Source organism: Doryrhamphus excisus, chromosome 3, assembly GCF_030265055.1.
Source record: "Doryrhamphus excisus isolate RoL2022-K1 chromosome 3, RoL_Dexc_1.0, whole genome shotgun sequence".
Classification (NCBI taxonomy): domain Eukaryota; kingdom Metazoa; phylum Chordata; class Actinopteri; order Syngnathiformes; family Syngnathidae; genus Doryrhamphus; species Doryrhamphus excisus.
In genome coordinates, this window is record NC_080468.1 from 30,049,172 (window position 1) to 30,065,696 (window position 16,525).

General features: G+C 43.8%; 1 protein-coding gene across 3 annotated transcripts in view; it reads right to left on the reverse strand.

The window, feature by feature from the left end:
• prkcq (protein kinase C, theta) overlaps nucleotides 1–16,454 on the reverse strand; it is a 19,416-nt gene extending 2,962 nt beyond the window's left edge. The window contains exons 1-16 of one of the 3 annotated variants that reach the window (XM_058065777.1): nucleotides 15,414–16,454; nucleotides 9,620–9,840; nucleotides 8,437–8,636; nucleotides 3,189–3,249; nucleotides 2,270–2,438; nucleotides 2,172–2,203; nucleotides 2,011–2,096; nucleotides 1,823–1,952; nucleotides 1,522–1,746; nucleotides 1,303–1,460; nucleotides 1,063–1,236; nucleotides 905–996; nucleotides 762–824; nucleotides 563–701; nucleotides 250–438; nucleotides 66–194 (exon numbers count right to left, since the gene is read on the reverse strand). In XM_058065777.1, coding sequence (XP_057921760.1) covers nucleotides 66–194; nucleotides 250–438; nucleotides 563–701; nucleotides 762–824; nucleotides 905–996; nucleotides 1,063–1,236; nucleotides 1,303–1,460; nucleotides 1,522–1,746; nucleotides 1,823–1,952; nucleotides 2,011–2,096; nucleotides 2,172–2,203; nucleotides 2,270–2,438; nucleotides 3,189–3,249; nucleotides 8,437–8,636; nucleotides 9,620–9,737 — 1,965 coding nt within the window. In that variant the 5' untranslated portion in view covers nucleotides 9,738–9,840; nucleotides 15,414–16,454. Of the gene's footprint in view, nucleotides 1–65; nucleotides 195–249; nucleotides 486–562; nucleotides 702–761; nucleotides 825–904; nucleotides 997–1,062; nucleotides 1,237–1,302; nucleotides 1,461–1,521; nucleotides 1,747–1,822; nucleotides 1,953–2,010; nucleotides 2,097–2,171; nucleotides 2,204–2,269; nucleotides 2,439–3,188; nucleotides 3,250–8,436; nucleotides 8,637–9,619; nucleotides 13,913–15,413 lie in introns of those variants that run through there. The other 2 variants (XM_058065778.1, XM_058065779.1) reach the window with 2 other exon arrangements.
• Between the last annotated feature and the right edge of the window lie 71 nt (nucleotides 16,455–16,525).

Below are 16,525 nucleotides of genomic sequence, written 5' to 3' on the forward strand. Positions count from 1 at the left end.
TGGCGAGAGCAATGGGTGGCGCCACAACTGCAAGACCACGGGAGCCACAGCAATGGAAGAGTTACCAAGGTCGGTCTGAAGGGCGGTTCCACCTGCCGTAGTTCCAACGCGTTCCAGTCGGTGGCGCTGAAGAAACTGTGCCCCCGGATGTTCCCCTTGACTCCCAGGCGCCCCTCAGGCTCCCTGACAAAGAGCTGCACAACAAACACATAAGTATGGAATGAGGACAAAACCACTGCTCAATCTGACCTTGACCAGGATGTCCTTGGTGTCTTTGGTGAGCCAGCGGGGGTACATGGGGTTGTCTGTGCGTATGGACTGAAAGAGCTCCTCCTCGTCCCGGCCATGGAAGGGAGACTGACCGATGAGCATCTCATACAGCAGAACCCCAAACGACCACCAGTCCACCGAGCTGTTGTACTTCTGACCCAGCAGGATCTGACACCCCCGCCCCCAGCACACAAACACGATTGTTCATTCTGTTCCTGAAGAGACACTCACACCCCACAGTGGGACGTTCCAACTCGATCATCTGATTAACTGTTACACTGTGTGTCCTAACCTCGGGGGCGATGTAGTCCGGTGTCCCACAGAAGGTGGACGTCCTCGATTCCTCCTGCATTCTCTCCTTGCACATGCCAAAGTCTGCAATCTTGATATGCCCCTCGGAGTCCAGCAGCACGTTGTCCAGCTTCAGATCCCTGCAGAGACGCAGCGGGTAAGAATCCTTTCATTTAGTCTGAGTGCCGATTGATCCCAACCTGTAAATGACGCCTCTGGAGTGGAGGAACTGAAGACCGCAGACGATCTCAGCCGCATAGAATCTGCAGGAAGAGGAAGACAGAAACGCGGGCCGTGGGGGACCGGTTCTGGAGGACGGTGTGTCTCGGCACGGGCCACGTACGTGGATCTGTGCAGGTCAAACTTGTGGCAGTTCTGGATGTGGAACATGAGATCGCCTCCATTCAGGTACTCCATCACAAAAAACAGGTTCTCCTGGGCACAGGCACCAGAGTGTGACTTCAGGGCAGAAGAAAAAGGGTTTGGGGGGTACAGGGGTACCTTTGTCTGGAAGGTGCAGTACAGGTGTGTGAGGAAGGGGTTTTCCCAGGCTAAAGAGAGGACCCTCCTCTCCACCATGGTGCACTCCACGTCATCGTCCATCAGCACCACGTCCTTCTTCAGGGCTTTGACAGCAAAAAACTGCCCGCTCTTCTTCAGCTCGGCTAAAAACACCTGCAAAAACAATAACATTGACGTCTTCTTTCCGAAAATAGGACTCCTTAGTTTGGGAATCTCCACCTTGCCAAAGCTGCCCTTCCCAAGCATCTTGTGCAGGACGAAGTCATCGATGGAAAATTTGGGCTGATCCTTCTTGGGAAAATTGTACAGCGCCTCCTCCTCGTCAACGTGCAGCTCGCTGGTGTCTGCTGGCCCCTCCCAGGAAACACCCTGCAACTCTGCAGGAAGCGGAGTGTTGGAGGCGCTCTGGAACCCCACTAACAGGGTCAAAGGGCGTACCTTTGCTAGCAGCTGAATTCACGTGGACTGCACTCAGAGCTCGGATCATTCCCGGCTGGCTGACACCTACCGGGCCTTCCCGACCAACAATGTCTGGTTCTCTCGTGCTCTTGGCCTGCTGTTTGCTCTCGATTAAGGCCAGAGCTTCTGCCATCAGCTTTTGGTTGACACCACACAAGTTGGCCACTTTCTTCTGACACTTGTGGTGGACATTCATGCCACACTCTGCACACAAACACCTGCAGGTGATGATGAATGTGCCCAAATGGTGGCGTACGTATGCACACGTGTGTGCTCTCACCTTCACATTTCAGCCCCTGCTTGGCCAGCCCCCACAGGAGGGTCCCACAGTGTTCACAGAAGGTGGGACTCTTGTAGTTGTACACTTTGAACCTGTGCGGCATGTCAATCTTGAAGCGCTCCTTGTGGATCTGACACACAGACAAGGTAAGAGAGTGAAGGACATACTTGCTCCGAGCTCACGGTTACCATGGTCTCCTTGCTGTTGATGGCCGACCCCGTGCATTTGGCGATGACTTTGTCGATGCATTTTTTGTGGATGGCTGCGTTGCACTCTACCAACAGGACAGACGGTGCGTTGGCAGATAGCTCATGGATCAAACTAACGTAAAACACCGTGTGACACTCACGTCTGCACTGGTAACCTTGCTTGTTGAGCCCCCTGCAGGCAGACAAGCATCATGTATCGGTTTTCTGTGGTGTGAGTAAAAAGACGGTAGTGGCGTACCAGACAAACTCTTTGCAGACGGAGCAGAAGGTGGGCTGAGGGAAGAAGGTGGCGCTGAACTCGTGACATTTTACCACATGAATTTTGGCCTGTTTGATGGCTCCGCGTCGCTGGTGGAGAGCAAACAGACCCTCTCGCTCCGGCTCGCCTTCGGCCTGGCCCGCCACGTCTGAAACGCAGACAATAACGTCCAAAGAAGTCGGCGTCATTCCGAGCAGAGTGGCACTATTTGTTCACGAGTCCCACAGGAAGTGGCGCGCTACAGAAGGTCGCCATGGAACCTGCTCATCTTAGCCGTGATGCTGTGGGTTGGCTTCTTGCTGTCACTGCTCCAGCAACCTGCTCAAACTGGTGTTAATGTCAGGGAACACGCAAGCAATCGGTTCTATTTTTAGACTGACACAACTCAATAGATTTATTTGTTGTTATTATTTAACCCTATAAGGTCCTTTCAGGTAAATATTTGCTCTACAGAATTGCATTCCTCCATATGGAATGATTTTTACCCAAAAGTGTTTCTTTCCATGAAATATCATATCTTGAAAATTTTTTGTGGGGGGAATTCACTACCCATAAAAATATTAAATATTCTTGTTTTAACCCTGTACTTGCCCATTTGGTTAGATAATTATTATAATTATTAGATTTTAACATCATTTAAAATATTATAAAATATATATTAATATACATTATATAATATAAATATATAATATAAATATGTATATTAATAATATTATAAATTAACCATGAAATTATGACATTATTTATAAAATTATTTCAAAAGTAGGTAAAAACTTGATTTAGTTTCTCTATCTAGCAACCAAACGACATTGGATTATTAACAGCTATTCACGGTATGAATTACATAATTTAATCCAAACATAGAAAAATGTGTGTGTGTGTTTGTAAAGACACTCACCACTTTTCTCCAGATAATATCTGGCCTCCATTAACAGGCGGCCCTGCGGCTTTAAGTCCAACTGACAGAAAAAGAGACGAGATGGCGATTAAAAAGCGCAGCGGTGATGTTTGATGTGCGGCACGGCATGCAAGTGTTAGGATGCACCTCTTCATCGACTTGTGAATCAGTCAGAGGTTGAACGTGAGTAACCCATGTTTCCCATTCGCTAGTTTATTTGTGGTGGCCCGCCATAAATACATTTGGACCGCCACAGATAGATTTGCCACTGTTTGGGGTTTTTTTGGCGTTACCTGTTTGCCCTCGCTCATAAACACATTATAACATTAGAAGGCTATACGCAGCATGTCTATATATTATACTCTATGTCTAGCTTGTCGTTCCAACTCTGTTCGTAGATGGCATTGTAACACTTCTTAAGCGCATACCACATACCACTCGGTTGTGTATTATAAGTACAGCTGTCAAAATAGCGCGTAACTAATTTATTGAATTAATCATGTTAACATTTTTGGGGTATTAATGCATGAGCCTCATGTCAAACATAGCTCTCTGTAATAACGGCAGACGGAAGTACAGTGTCGTTCCCCACACATTCAAACAAAGTGTCAAGCTCTTTTACAACTTCATTAAACAGCCGTCCAATTCCAACAACATATCTGCATCTCCAATGCACAAAACACGTCTCGAGTCCCCCTCGGGACAACACTTCCTAATTTTCACAAGACGGACGCGAGATGCATTCATGGACACCCTGAAAATCACAATGTCTTAATTATGTGCATTGGTGTATGTGTCTAAATCAGGGGTGGGCAAACTTTTTGACTCGCGGGCCGCATTGATTTAACAAAACGGGGGGGGGGGGCAGACTATATATTTTACACGTATTATTGTATCTGTAAAAGTGTCATGCAATCTGCTATTATTATTTATTATTTTATATTTATATTTAAATATTTTATATTTAAATATTTTTAATTTAAATATTTTATATTTAAATATTTTATATTTAAATATTTTATATTTAAATATTTTATATTTAAATATTTTAAAATTTATTATTATTATTATTATTATTATTATTATTATTATTATTATTATTATCATCATCATCATCATCATCATGCTTGTGTCCCTTTTTTCAGGAGCACTTTGTAAACAACAGACCACATCAAATAACAAAATTGATAAAACCATCAAAAGGTTGGCTCAAGCCATGATGCCAGTTCGTATGTTGAGTTTAAATGAAATACTTTGGAAAGAACGGACGGGCCGTATTCAAACACTTGGCGGGCCGGATGTGGCCCCCGGGCCGTAGTTTGCCCACCCCTGGTCTAAATAAACATAAAGACAAAGAAAAACAATAAGTGGATATTCTTATCACTTACTAACGGAACTCTTACAATTTGATGCATTTACATATACGTACTCGTAAACCTCAGAAAATACATCTTCACCAGGGGTGGGCAGACTACGGCCTGGGAGCCACATCCGGCCCGCCAAGTGTTTGAATTCTTTTCTTGGCAATCCTGCCATGAAGTCCAGCACCCTGCTTCACTGTTGATACTGACCCTGGTGTTTGACGGCTACTATTTAGTGCCGCTGCCAGGTGACCCCCTGTGAGGCGTCTTAGTCTCTCAGATATTTGTCTTCTTGCACAGTTGTGCATCGTTTTTCTGTCCTTGTTAGACCCAGTTTGTGCTGCTCTCTGAAGGGAGTAGTTAACAGCACTGGAAGAGATTTTAGTTTTGATTTTTAGAGTACCTCCAATTAATTTAAACTGGCACTATATGTAGTTGCTTCTACTCCATTATGAAAGGAGCGAACAAGCAAGAGTCATTTAACTAGAAAGAAGGCAACTGAAACACAGGAAATGGCGGAGAAAGATGAACGACGACGACGACGACGAAAACTACAGAAGCTAGCGGGGCCGAGGTCTTGCACTGCTCACACAGGAGTTTAAAGACTTTAAAGACACCTTGAGTCAGCGGCTCGGTGACTTCGAAAGCGGGCTTAAGAAAGCAATGAAGCAAATTTTAAAAACGAGGTTATAAAGGAGCTGCAGAGCAACAGTGCTGACGTTACCGAGGCGCAGACCTGCATCTCGGAGCTGGAGACGGCCTGCGTAGCAATAAAGGACATGCTGCTAGCCAAGAGGAAGGACACGGCATGCGGAAAAAAATTGTTGAGCTGGAGAGCCGGTCGCGGAAAAACAATATTGGAATTTATGGGGTGCCAGAGGAGGCGAAGGGGATGTCAACTGTCGAATTTGTGAACAGACTGCTCCAAAAACACCTCATGCTGCCGGACGGGGTCAATCTACAAATACAGCGAGCTCACCGGGCACTCGGGCCCAAACCCAACACGCCCGCAGCCGCCAGGTCAATCGTGGTGAATTTTCTACAGTTCAGAGTGAAGGAGATGGTGCTGCGGAAGGCTTGGCAGAGTAAGATCGACTTCGACGGCAGGCGACTCTACTTTGACAACGACTACGCTGCTGATGTTTTGGAAAAGCACAAGGCATACGGTCCAATAAAGGCAGCTCTGAAGCAGAGAGGCATCAGCTTCCAGACCCCCTACACCAAGATGAGAGTGCATTGGGAAACGGGCCTCAAAATCTACGAGAGTGCAAGGAAGGCAGCCCAGGATCTGGATAAACGGGGCATCGAGGTGACTATAACGAGGGAAGACCGCAGTGGAGGGGCGATTGAAGAAGCTGCTGCCATGGAAACAGATCGGCGCGGCAGGCACAACTGCACAAGGGGCAAAGGAAAGGCTCACGGAATTCAGAAGAATCCAACAATCAATCCAAGTTCTAAACCTTGGATAAGTAGAACAGCTGGTTACATTCATATTCATATTCATACACTACCGTGGTGGCAGGTTGATATTATTGGTTGTGATAGATACTCTCAAGTCTGGTATAAAGTTATTGGATGCACTCATGGTTATAAAGCCAGAAAGTTCAAATAATGAACAGTAGCTGTTTGTGTTAGAGGCACGCACTTTTGATGCTGCCAGGGAGTTTAAAGAACTAGGAATGGCTAATGTTCAAGAGCCATCAATGTACCAAAAAACAGCAACATAAATATGGAGCTGATGGTGGGAATTTACTTGCAGGGTGCTGAATGTTGGACCCTTCTAGTGAATCCCCATTTCTGGGGTGTGCTAGGGAGGGGCACTTCTTTTTGGAAGTTTTTTCCCCTCCTCCTACCAACAGGGACCAAGGGAGATAGGTACATCCCCTTTCTTCGGTATCTCAGGGTTTTGTGTGGTTTTGTGTGATGGTTCATATGTTTTCTACGTTTTGGGGCCTGGACTGCAGAATAAATCATCAACAGAGAAAAAGGATGCAAAATATTACAAAAATATTAACGTTAAATGTGAACGGTCTAAATAGCCCAGTTAAGCGGCGCAAAGTCATGACCAAATTGCGTAAGAATAAGGCTCATATTATATTTCGACAGGAGACTCATCTGTCTCAACAGGAAAATGAGAAGCTAAAAGGATTTGGTTACCAGAGTGTATTCGATAGATTTCTTTGGCAGAGTAACAGGAGGGGTGTGGCCATACTCATATCCAAGTCGGTGAGATTTGAAAGTACAAAAGTCATTATTGACAAAGAGGGACGATTTATAAAATTAGAGACCCATCTACAAATAACCTGACTTATAACCTAAAAGAGATGAAAAGTATTTTACTATTTTACTATAATGATCTTTATAGTCAACCCCGGTCAGCAAACATTGATCAAATGAGATCGTTTTTGGAAACACTAGATTTACCTGCAATAGGGATAAAACAGAATGCCTTTTTGACAGCACCTATTTCTAAATTGGAAATAGAGAAGGCCATTAGGAAACTTCAACCAAATAAGGCTCCTGGTACTGATGGCTTGCCGTCCGAACGGTACAACAAATTTGAGTTGAGTTGAATTTCCGTTGTTCCAGTCCTCCTTTAACTCTACACTTGAGCACGGTGTACTCCCACCGTCATGGAACGAGGCCTTGATTTCAGTCATCTCCAAGGGAAAGGATAATCAGACCTGCTCAGGATATAGACCCATCTCAGTGCTAAATGTTGATGATAAACTGTATACGTCAATCATAGCAAAGAGATATGAACAAATTATGAATGACCTCTTAGACGAGGACCAAACAGGCTTTATCAAACTCATGACAGCATTAGGAGAACACTACACATTACTGACCATGTCAAGCATCATAATATTAAAGTTGCATTAATAAGCCTGGATGCAGATAAGACATTCAGTCGTGTGAATTGGTCCTTCCTTTTCCAAGTGCTCAAGATATTTGGATTAAATGAGAAGGCCATCACATGCATTCAAACATTGGACCAAAAACCAACTGCACGAATAAAAATAAACGGTAGCCTAACTGAGAGCATAGCACTTCAGAAGTCCACCAGACAGGGCTGCTGCCTGTCACCAACCCTCGTTGCAATTTTTATTGAACCCCTGGCACAGCAAATTAGACAAAGCACAGAATGAACTGGAATACGGATTGATGGTGAAGAACATATTATTGGACTTTTTTCAGATGATGTCATCTGCTATCTGGGGGGCCCAGATCAGAGCTTGCCAAGACTGATAAACCATTTGGAAATGTTTGGTTTTGACTCAGGATATAAAACACAAATCTTAACATTTAACTACCACCCAACTAAGGCCATACATGATAAATATGACTTGAAATGGGGTGGCGCAAACCATAAAATATCTAGGGGTTCATTTAACACGACAAATGGACAAACTATTCAATGCCAATTATGTTAAGGTAAACCAAGTTATTAGAAATGATATTCAAAGATGGGAAGTTCTTGTACTCAATTTTAGCTCTAGGATAGAGACAGTGAAGATGAATATGCTCCCAAGGCTTCTTTATCTATTCCAATTAATATTCCAGTAAATAACAGTTGAAACAATGGAATAAAATGATCTCAAGGTTTGTGTGGCATAACCAAAAGCCAAGCCTTGGAAAACAAAGACATTTGAGCGGTAGTGTATATAGTCTGGGCCCCTGTCAATTTTGTTAAATCAATGCGGACCGCGAGTCAAAAAGCTTGCCCACCCCTGATAGGAGCCATAGGAGCATCATGGCCATCCCCCCGTCCAGTCACCATTGTAGCTGTGAGTAAGTGCTAACAGACGGCACGGTGGCGCTAAGCGGACGCGCAACGTGTACAGCCGTGCGCTCAAAGTGGATTTCACACGCAAACAAACACGCACCCAAATCTCCAGCTTGCCGCTCTCCTTCTTGCAGCGTGTCGCCAGCGAGTCCAGAGCGACGGTGGCCTCGGACTTCAGCTCGGCCGTGCGGTCCTTCACCATCACGTGCATGATGCGCCCGTGGTGCACGTGCGCGTCAAAGGTGCTGCTCCAGGGGGGGTACATGGTGGGCTTCTTCTGCTTGTAAACCTGACCCTTTTCTGGGGGCGGGGGGAGCACAGCAGTTTTAAAAGGGTTACAATAATTCTTGATTTGGTTTGATGTTGGTCATGTCCTTCCTTGTTTGAAATACAGTAGAACTTCCACTGGTGAGGAGCAGGCAGATCTACGTATTTAACATAGATAAACCTCACAGGTTGCCAAACACACCGTCTAAACCTTTGACCTTCTGCCCGATAGATCCGCATGATTATCGGCTCTCATTGACATCTGCTCATTTTCCTGCGCATAACATTGCACAGATCCACTTGCATAACGACCACATGCCTCCACAATAAAACCCGCTAAGCCTCGGACTCCCAAAGTGGTCTTCATCATCGGCTCACCCCCCCCGCCAATGCCGCTGTAGCTGCCATGTGTGCCTGAAAGCATCTGCTGACGACATCTTTTTGGAGTAGGTGACGCGAGCCGTTGTCGGCCTGCACTTCCTGTGCTTTTCTATGAAAAAGCTTCAAGGCTTTGAACGATGTCAACGTGCTTCTCGACTGCTTTAGCTTCAGTCTTGGAGCAACACTAGAGGACTAAACTTTATTTATGAAGTGGAAGTTTACGAACAGGGATTGTCAGTTTGACTGTACGCTGTTTTTCCGTCAACACATTTCTCACACACACAAAAGGGGAAACTGACATGAGAAATGTGAAGCAGCAAAGATTTAATCACTTGTTTCACTCACTGCGCTATTTATTAGGCACGCCGTTTATCAAGACCTAATACTCGACAATGATGTAAACATTCATTTTTCAGCATTCATCAAAGGATGAGCACGTTCATAAAGACTGTGCCAGCCAATAAAACATCATATTTAAATGTTTTTTCCTGCTTATTTTTGGTTGATTGTTTGTGAATTATTCCCTATTTAAAACTTTCACTTTTGAACTAAATAATACAACTGCTACTGCGACAACAATAAAAACTAACAACAATAACTAATAATAGGAAATGGTACATATGACAGCTGCCCACCTGTGTCGATGGCCTCCTTCATGTAGACGGCACAGTAGGGACTCAGGACCTCCTCGTGGTACGCCAGACCCGGGTCAATCTCAAAGTTGGAGAATCCGATGCGCAGGAAGGGCGACATGTTGCTCGTGGCGGCAGTGGAGGAGATGTGAGGGATTCAAGCACCTTTCCTCTGCGAGAGACTGAGGCTGCGGCGGCCAGGGTGGGGGTGGGTGGGATTGAACCTGCGAGCGAGAGGAAGACGAGAAAGGAGTTGTGACATCAGTGGTGACGCCGTGCCAGCACACCAGCTTCCCTCCCTGATGCCGAGTCAACAGCAGGGTGAGCGTGGAGGGATCTCCTCTGAAGTCTGGCACGTCTGTGAAAGCGAGGAAGAGACAGGAGAACCATCAAAACACCAGCTGGCCACCTACAAAACAAACCGCTCTTTGTGCTTGTGACAAAAATAGTGAGGCAGTGAGGGCGACGGCTTTCACTTTGTGGCAGTGGATGTGATATTTGAGGCCTGTGTGTGTGTGTGTGTGTGTGAGGTGGCTATTAATAGAGCTGAAATCCTAAACGTAGATGAGTAACATTCATATGGACATACACTATGTACGTATATGACCCACTTCCTCTTGGCAGCTAACAGCTTCTGAGAAGGCATTCGACCACCGAGTCTTCTAGTTCTTCTCTACCAAACTCATCTGAGCATGCCTTTGTGTACTGCAATGGCTGCCAGTAACCCAATGCTACCGCCAGTGAAATGTGGCACGTTATTGCACACCAATATCTACGTCTACGATCTGGATGTCTCCATTGTTCGCTACTACTACACAGAAAACTAAAAAGCTAGTCCAATCACTCTGGGTAAAACACTGCCCCCGAGTGATTTTGTAGAGATGTTCAAGTATCGAGCTCAGCCTTAATGTAATGATTCAAGTCTCTTGACCTATTTGAAGGTATTTCATAAAAAGTCCGGCAACTAATTACTAAAGTGATTTATCTGCACCCACTACATTTGTACACATACAGTGTAAGCTGCAGTGTCTGCATCAGAAAATGGCATACTATGGCGCAAACAAGACTGTGACCACCAGACCAGGAGCCAACCACGAGCTATGAAGCTGGTCACCCCCTTGGAAATTGCACGAGGTCATTACTCATAACAGTCTTGACTCACGGTGTCACCGTACAAACAAAAAACTCATCACACAGCGACTTAACACTCAAAAGTGACCTAATAAAGTTATCTCAAACATACAAACATTTAGCTTTTGTGGGTGCACTGATAGCTTGTGATTGGCTCCGATTATGTGAAGCTAGCGGAACAAAACATTATGCAGCCAGCCAATAACAAGCATCAGATTATTGACTGAGAAAATAACGTATAATTATGTATTTGAAGGGCCCGTGACAGAAATGAGCCAAAAATGCCCCCAGGCCACACATTGGACATTCCTGGGCTACATGAGTATCCGCTTTAGTTGCATGGCGGAGTCTGTGTTTGCTTCCTGCAGAGTTACATGGTGGTCGTGGTGAAAAGGAAAGTGAAGAAGCGCGAGCGTTCATATCTCATCTCAGTAAAACCACCGACTGGGAAGCTTGTTGATGAACCAGGAAGTCATCCGCCTCCTCCTTTCATCCATTTTCCTAAACATCTCCGTGTCTTTGACGTGTGTAATGTAAAAGCAAAAACCGTCAGGCAGTGCTGCGGGCCAACTTCCTGCCATGCGCTCTCACAAGCAGTCATCACACTTGCCTTCCTCCTTGCCGTGGTTTTAAGTTTCCTCTTGAAGCGTGGTGTGGGCGGGGCCGTCGCATACATGGCCACTTGATACTTTTAGGGCTTTTTCTGTGCTCATTATGTCCTCTTAGCGACGGATACTGCTGGTTGGGATAAAGCCACGGTACGTGGCTCACACAGGGCTGTTCCAATCAGCCTCTCACGCCCTGATATTTTCAGGTCGGCTCTCCGTGGACGGGAAGGTCAACGGCCCCGGTGACCTTTCCCGAAGCTTTCATGGCAAGGGTGGAGTCCATGAAAGCAAGGGAGCTGTTTGAAGTGGAGAGGAAGCGGGCAGGCTGTGGCAGACGCCCCTGATGGCAACAAAAAGGACGCACGCTCAAGTGGTCACTCGGCTGCAACGATGAAAGCGTTACAGTCTGGTTTCCCCACTTTTATGACCTCATACGGATGTGTGACCTTCTAGGAAGAAGACATGTGACCAACATGTCTCCCACGCTCATCATCCTGTATACACATACCCGCGCATCTGTCAAACACATTGAAATACAACTTGAATGCATTAGTCATGTGACTCTAATGTACATAATAACTATTACACACTGCATCGTATATATGCATATGTATGTTGCTTTCATTTTGGATTGAATGACTTTTAGGAAATGCATACAGCATGTGTTCATCCATCCATCCATCCATCCATCCATCCATCCATTTTCTGTACCGCTTATCCGAAATGAACACAAAGGTCACAAGTGAAGCTAGACTGTCTAAAGCAGGGGTGCTCATTAAGTCGATCGCGATCTACCGGTCGATCGCGGAGGTGGTACTGGTCGATCGCTGGTCGATCGCGGCGTGACATTAAAAAAATATCATCCTAGCATCAATGCCGTCACTTGATTGATATACAGGGCAGCCATTCAGATGACAACTGAATGTTGCCCTTCGGGCGACCAATCAAATCAAACAACGTCTCTAAGTGCAGCAGAACTTACGATGTCAGCCTATCATCCATCCCCGTTACTTGATTGACATACAGGACAACCAGTCAGATGACAACTGAATTTTGACCTTTAGGTCACCGCTCATGCGTAAACAACGATGCAAAGTGCTAAGCTAGTCGGAGAATTGCGTCAGATTTTAAGCCCTCGCTAAAGTTTATGGTCACTAAAATGAGTGAAGGAGCTGGACCAAGTAAAAAGGCAAAAACATATCACTTCCATACGGAATGGGAGGTGGACTTTTTTTTCACAATGTCTTTTTCCAAGTGCGTTTGCCTCATATGCCATTCTACCATTGCAGTACCAAAGAAGGGAAATGTGGAGTAATGTGGAGGTAATTACAAAAAATGTTAATAGTTAATTATGTGTGTTTTGCAATATTGGCTCATTTGGTTATGTAAGGTACATCAACATACATTGTACGTACAAATAATCCTCAATACATTTGAAAATAAATAGATGTTTTGCATTTTTGTAGTGGGTAGATCATTTTGACTCGGTCATTTTAAAAAGTAGCTCGCATGCTGAAAAAGTGTGAGCACCCCTGGTCTAAAGGGTCAAATGCCCACAGTGACCTATGAAAGGGAGGATGCGTAGGGTCTCAGCAGTCACCAAAGCACACACGCAAACACGCACAGGACCTGTGTGGCCAATGGTGCGTTCAAGGACGAGGGAATATACGCGCACATATACGGAGGAGGAGCCTCATTTGAATTGGTTCGAACCTTCCGTACAATGTTTGTTCCATGCACTTTTTCACCCCAGCAATGGGCTTCTGACAAATCTGAGGGGCTTTGAATGCAACTGGTTTTAATCCACTGGGAAACAACAAAAATACCACATTCATGGTGGCTTCAAGAGATGTATCGGGAAGCTTTTCAACTGAACAATCATACAATTGTCTTCTTTTATATGGAAAACAAAACTTCCCTCCACCCTCGGCCATCTCTGTGTGGAGTTTGCATGTTCTCCCCGTGCATGCGTGGGTTTTCTCCGGGTACTCCGGTTTCCTCCCACATTCCAAAAACATGCTAGGTTAATTGGCCACTCCAAATTGTCCATAGGTATGAATGTGAGTGTGAATGGTTGTTTGTCTATATGTGCCCTGGGATTGGCTGGCCACCAGTCCAGGGTGTACCCCGCCTCTCGCCCAAAGACAGCTGGGATAGGCTCCAGCACCCCCGCGACCCTTGTGAGGAAAAGCGGTAGAAAATGAATGAATGAAAACTTCCTAAATCTTTTATTGACACAAATATTTGCACAAATAAGGCAAACACAGTCCCTTATATGTTGTGCCACCAGGAGGCGCTAGGGTTTGTATAATGTACCATTTTGTAACAGATAAAGAACAAGCAGTCAATTGTTCGGAAAGCTTTCCATCATTCTTTTTCACCTCAAATGATTGTTTTATATTTATGTATATATATTTTCAGTAGCCACTATTAAATAAATAGTGTGCTTCCCTGTCGACATTATTAGTATTTTAGTAAATATTTATCAATATTGATTTTTTTCACTTATCCTTAATATGTGTACTTTTTCTAACTAATTTTATGTTTATAATGAATTCTATTTATTTTGACTTAATTCACCCTTCTTACATGTTTATTTAATTTGTATCATAATCAAAACATTTACTCAGTATTTTATAAATTTCCTTTTATTTATATTTATACATCTTACATTTTTATTTGAGTGTTATGATTTACATATATATTTAATTATTCATTTATCCTGATGCTGTATTTATTTTAAGTCATGGTATATTTATTGTCATATTATATTAATGAGGAATTCTATTCATTCTTACTTTATTTACACTTTTTACTTATTTTATATGAATCATGAATCGTCAATATGCTGAATTATCATTAACATTTGAACTCCAGCTAGCTATTTAGTCTTGTTAAAACTTTTATTTACTCTACCTTATATTATATTTCTAATTAAATCTATTGATTTTTATTTGATTTACTTTATTACATTTTAAATTAGATTTTTTTTGTCGTTAACATTTTAAATCTAGGATCAATTTATCATTGATCTTGATATTTTTTTTACTAATTCTAATGTATTTTATATTTATAATTCATTCCATTGATTCTATTCATTTATTAATTTATCTTCACAATATTTACTTATTCTATTTTACTTTTACAGTTTTTTTTTATTTCATCTTTACTGTATTTAATTCTTCGTTTGATTTTAACATTGCATGCATGCTGTCCTTGCTGGTGGTGACTTGACTTTACTTATGAGCTGTCCTATGTGGAGTCTAAGTCCATATAAGGTCATGCTTCCTGCTCAGAGTAGAGGATTACAGTGAGAGAAGGACACATCGTTGGAAAATCTTTTGCAGGGGGCTTTCTAGCACTCTCTTTTTTTTATTATGCATTACCATGGAAACTGGCCCAGCAGCCTACCAGCTGCTGCGATAAAGCCCCCCTACCTCTCCGTTACCCCCTCCACTACATTTCCACTCTGCATGCATACCAGCACATGGATTATATTTACAGCATGGAGGAGCTTGTTGGCAGACATAAATCCAAGAGCAAACACCTTTGTTTGGGGGTGGGGGGTTACTCACGGGGGGTGTCCATGTGCACATATGCTCACAAATAGAGCATAATAATTACACAGTCTTGCGTTAAACATCAGGCCAGTCGGGAGTACAACACAACTGCTGATGTTTACATTTCAATGGAATGATATGAACAGAAATTCACCTCATTGTGGTGACGGTTTCTTATCATCAAACCCCAAATGCGGCCAGTACAATATCACCATATCACAATTATTTGTGCACGTGTGGGTGTACCTAATGTGGTGGCTGCTAGGTGGAAAAAGTTGCTGCAACACTGAGATGGAAAAAGTGACAATAGGAGGAAGATGGAGAGCGTCACCTTCTTCTGTGCTATTTCGCACCCCGTGTTGCCAGTTCAACATTTCAAGGTGTAAGGAACGAGTCTCAAAGAAATATTTCTCATGCATGGCTCTTAAAATAAACAAAATATATTTTTCCTCCTCCGCGGTGACCCTCTGCCTCCCACCTTCCTCCCCTCACACTCACCCACACATGCAGCCTCCGTGAGGCTCCAGGCGCCTGCAAGAGGACGCTGGTCCGTCCTTTCTGGTGCAGCACTGGAGTCAGAAAGACAAGAACACAAAAAAAGATTAGATTCTCGGCTTTCATCAGGAAAAAAGCTTGTTCTACCTTTTTCCATTCTTTACTCATCAGCTGTGGAACATAACTAAGCTTCCAGAAAGATAATTTCCCAACAAGGGAAAATTGATGGACGGATGAACACATACTGTATGCAATTACCAGATAGAAAGTCGAAATTACCAGATAAAAAGTCGAAATTACCAGTTAGAAAGTCGAAATTACGAGATAAAAAGTGGAAATTACGAGATAAAAAGTGGAAATTACCAGATAGAAAGTCAAATTTACGAGATAAAAAGTCAAAATTTGGAGAAAGTTGAAAATATGAGATACCAACTGTGCATGTGCCGCCTTTTTCACAGTTGTCTTCGTCACTCTGCAAAATGGCAATTGTGAACAGCCACATCCATTCTATTATTTGGATGCCTCAAAATTATTTTCCAATGTGCGTTTGCTTAGTACAATTCCATGTGAATTCACCAGCAAACAAAGTATTTCATCACTTGTAAAGCCACACTAAAAGTACTCCTCAATGTACTCACAATCCACGTCTGAACAGGAGAGAAGAGCTGCTGCTGTGACTCTTCTACAAAGCTAGCTCATTATTTCGACTTACCATTGGGATCATTTTATCATTTTTTTCACTGGTGGAAACGGGCCTCCATAAAAAAACAGACGGGAAAGGCTCCTAGCAAGCCAGCTAGCTCCTGAGCTCGCTAACCTTTAGCATCGCGCAAGTGGTCTCACCCACAAAATGGATTCATCTAGAAGGTTAGGGTTATGTAAGATGTTTTTGAAGTATTTGCCGAGTAATGTTTGCTCACAAGCAACCAGCTACCCCGGTCAGTTGCAACGTTTACCTTTGGGGCCGTTATGTCCGTCATCTATCTTCCGCCATCTATCTTGAAGCATCTACCAATAAAAATGAGAACGACACACGCCCTCCTCACTTTGAACAAACATTTTGGTGGCCATCGGGGGCGAAGTCATGCAAAGTGGAGATCTGATGAGGTTGCCAA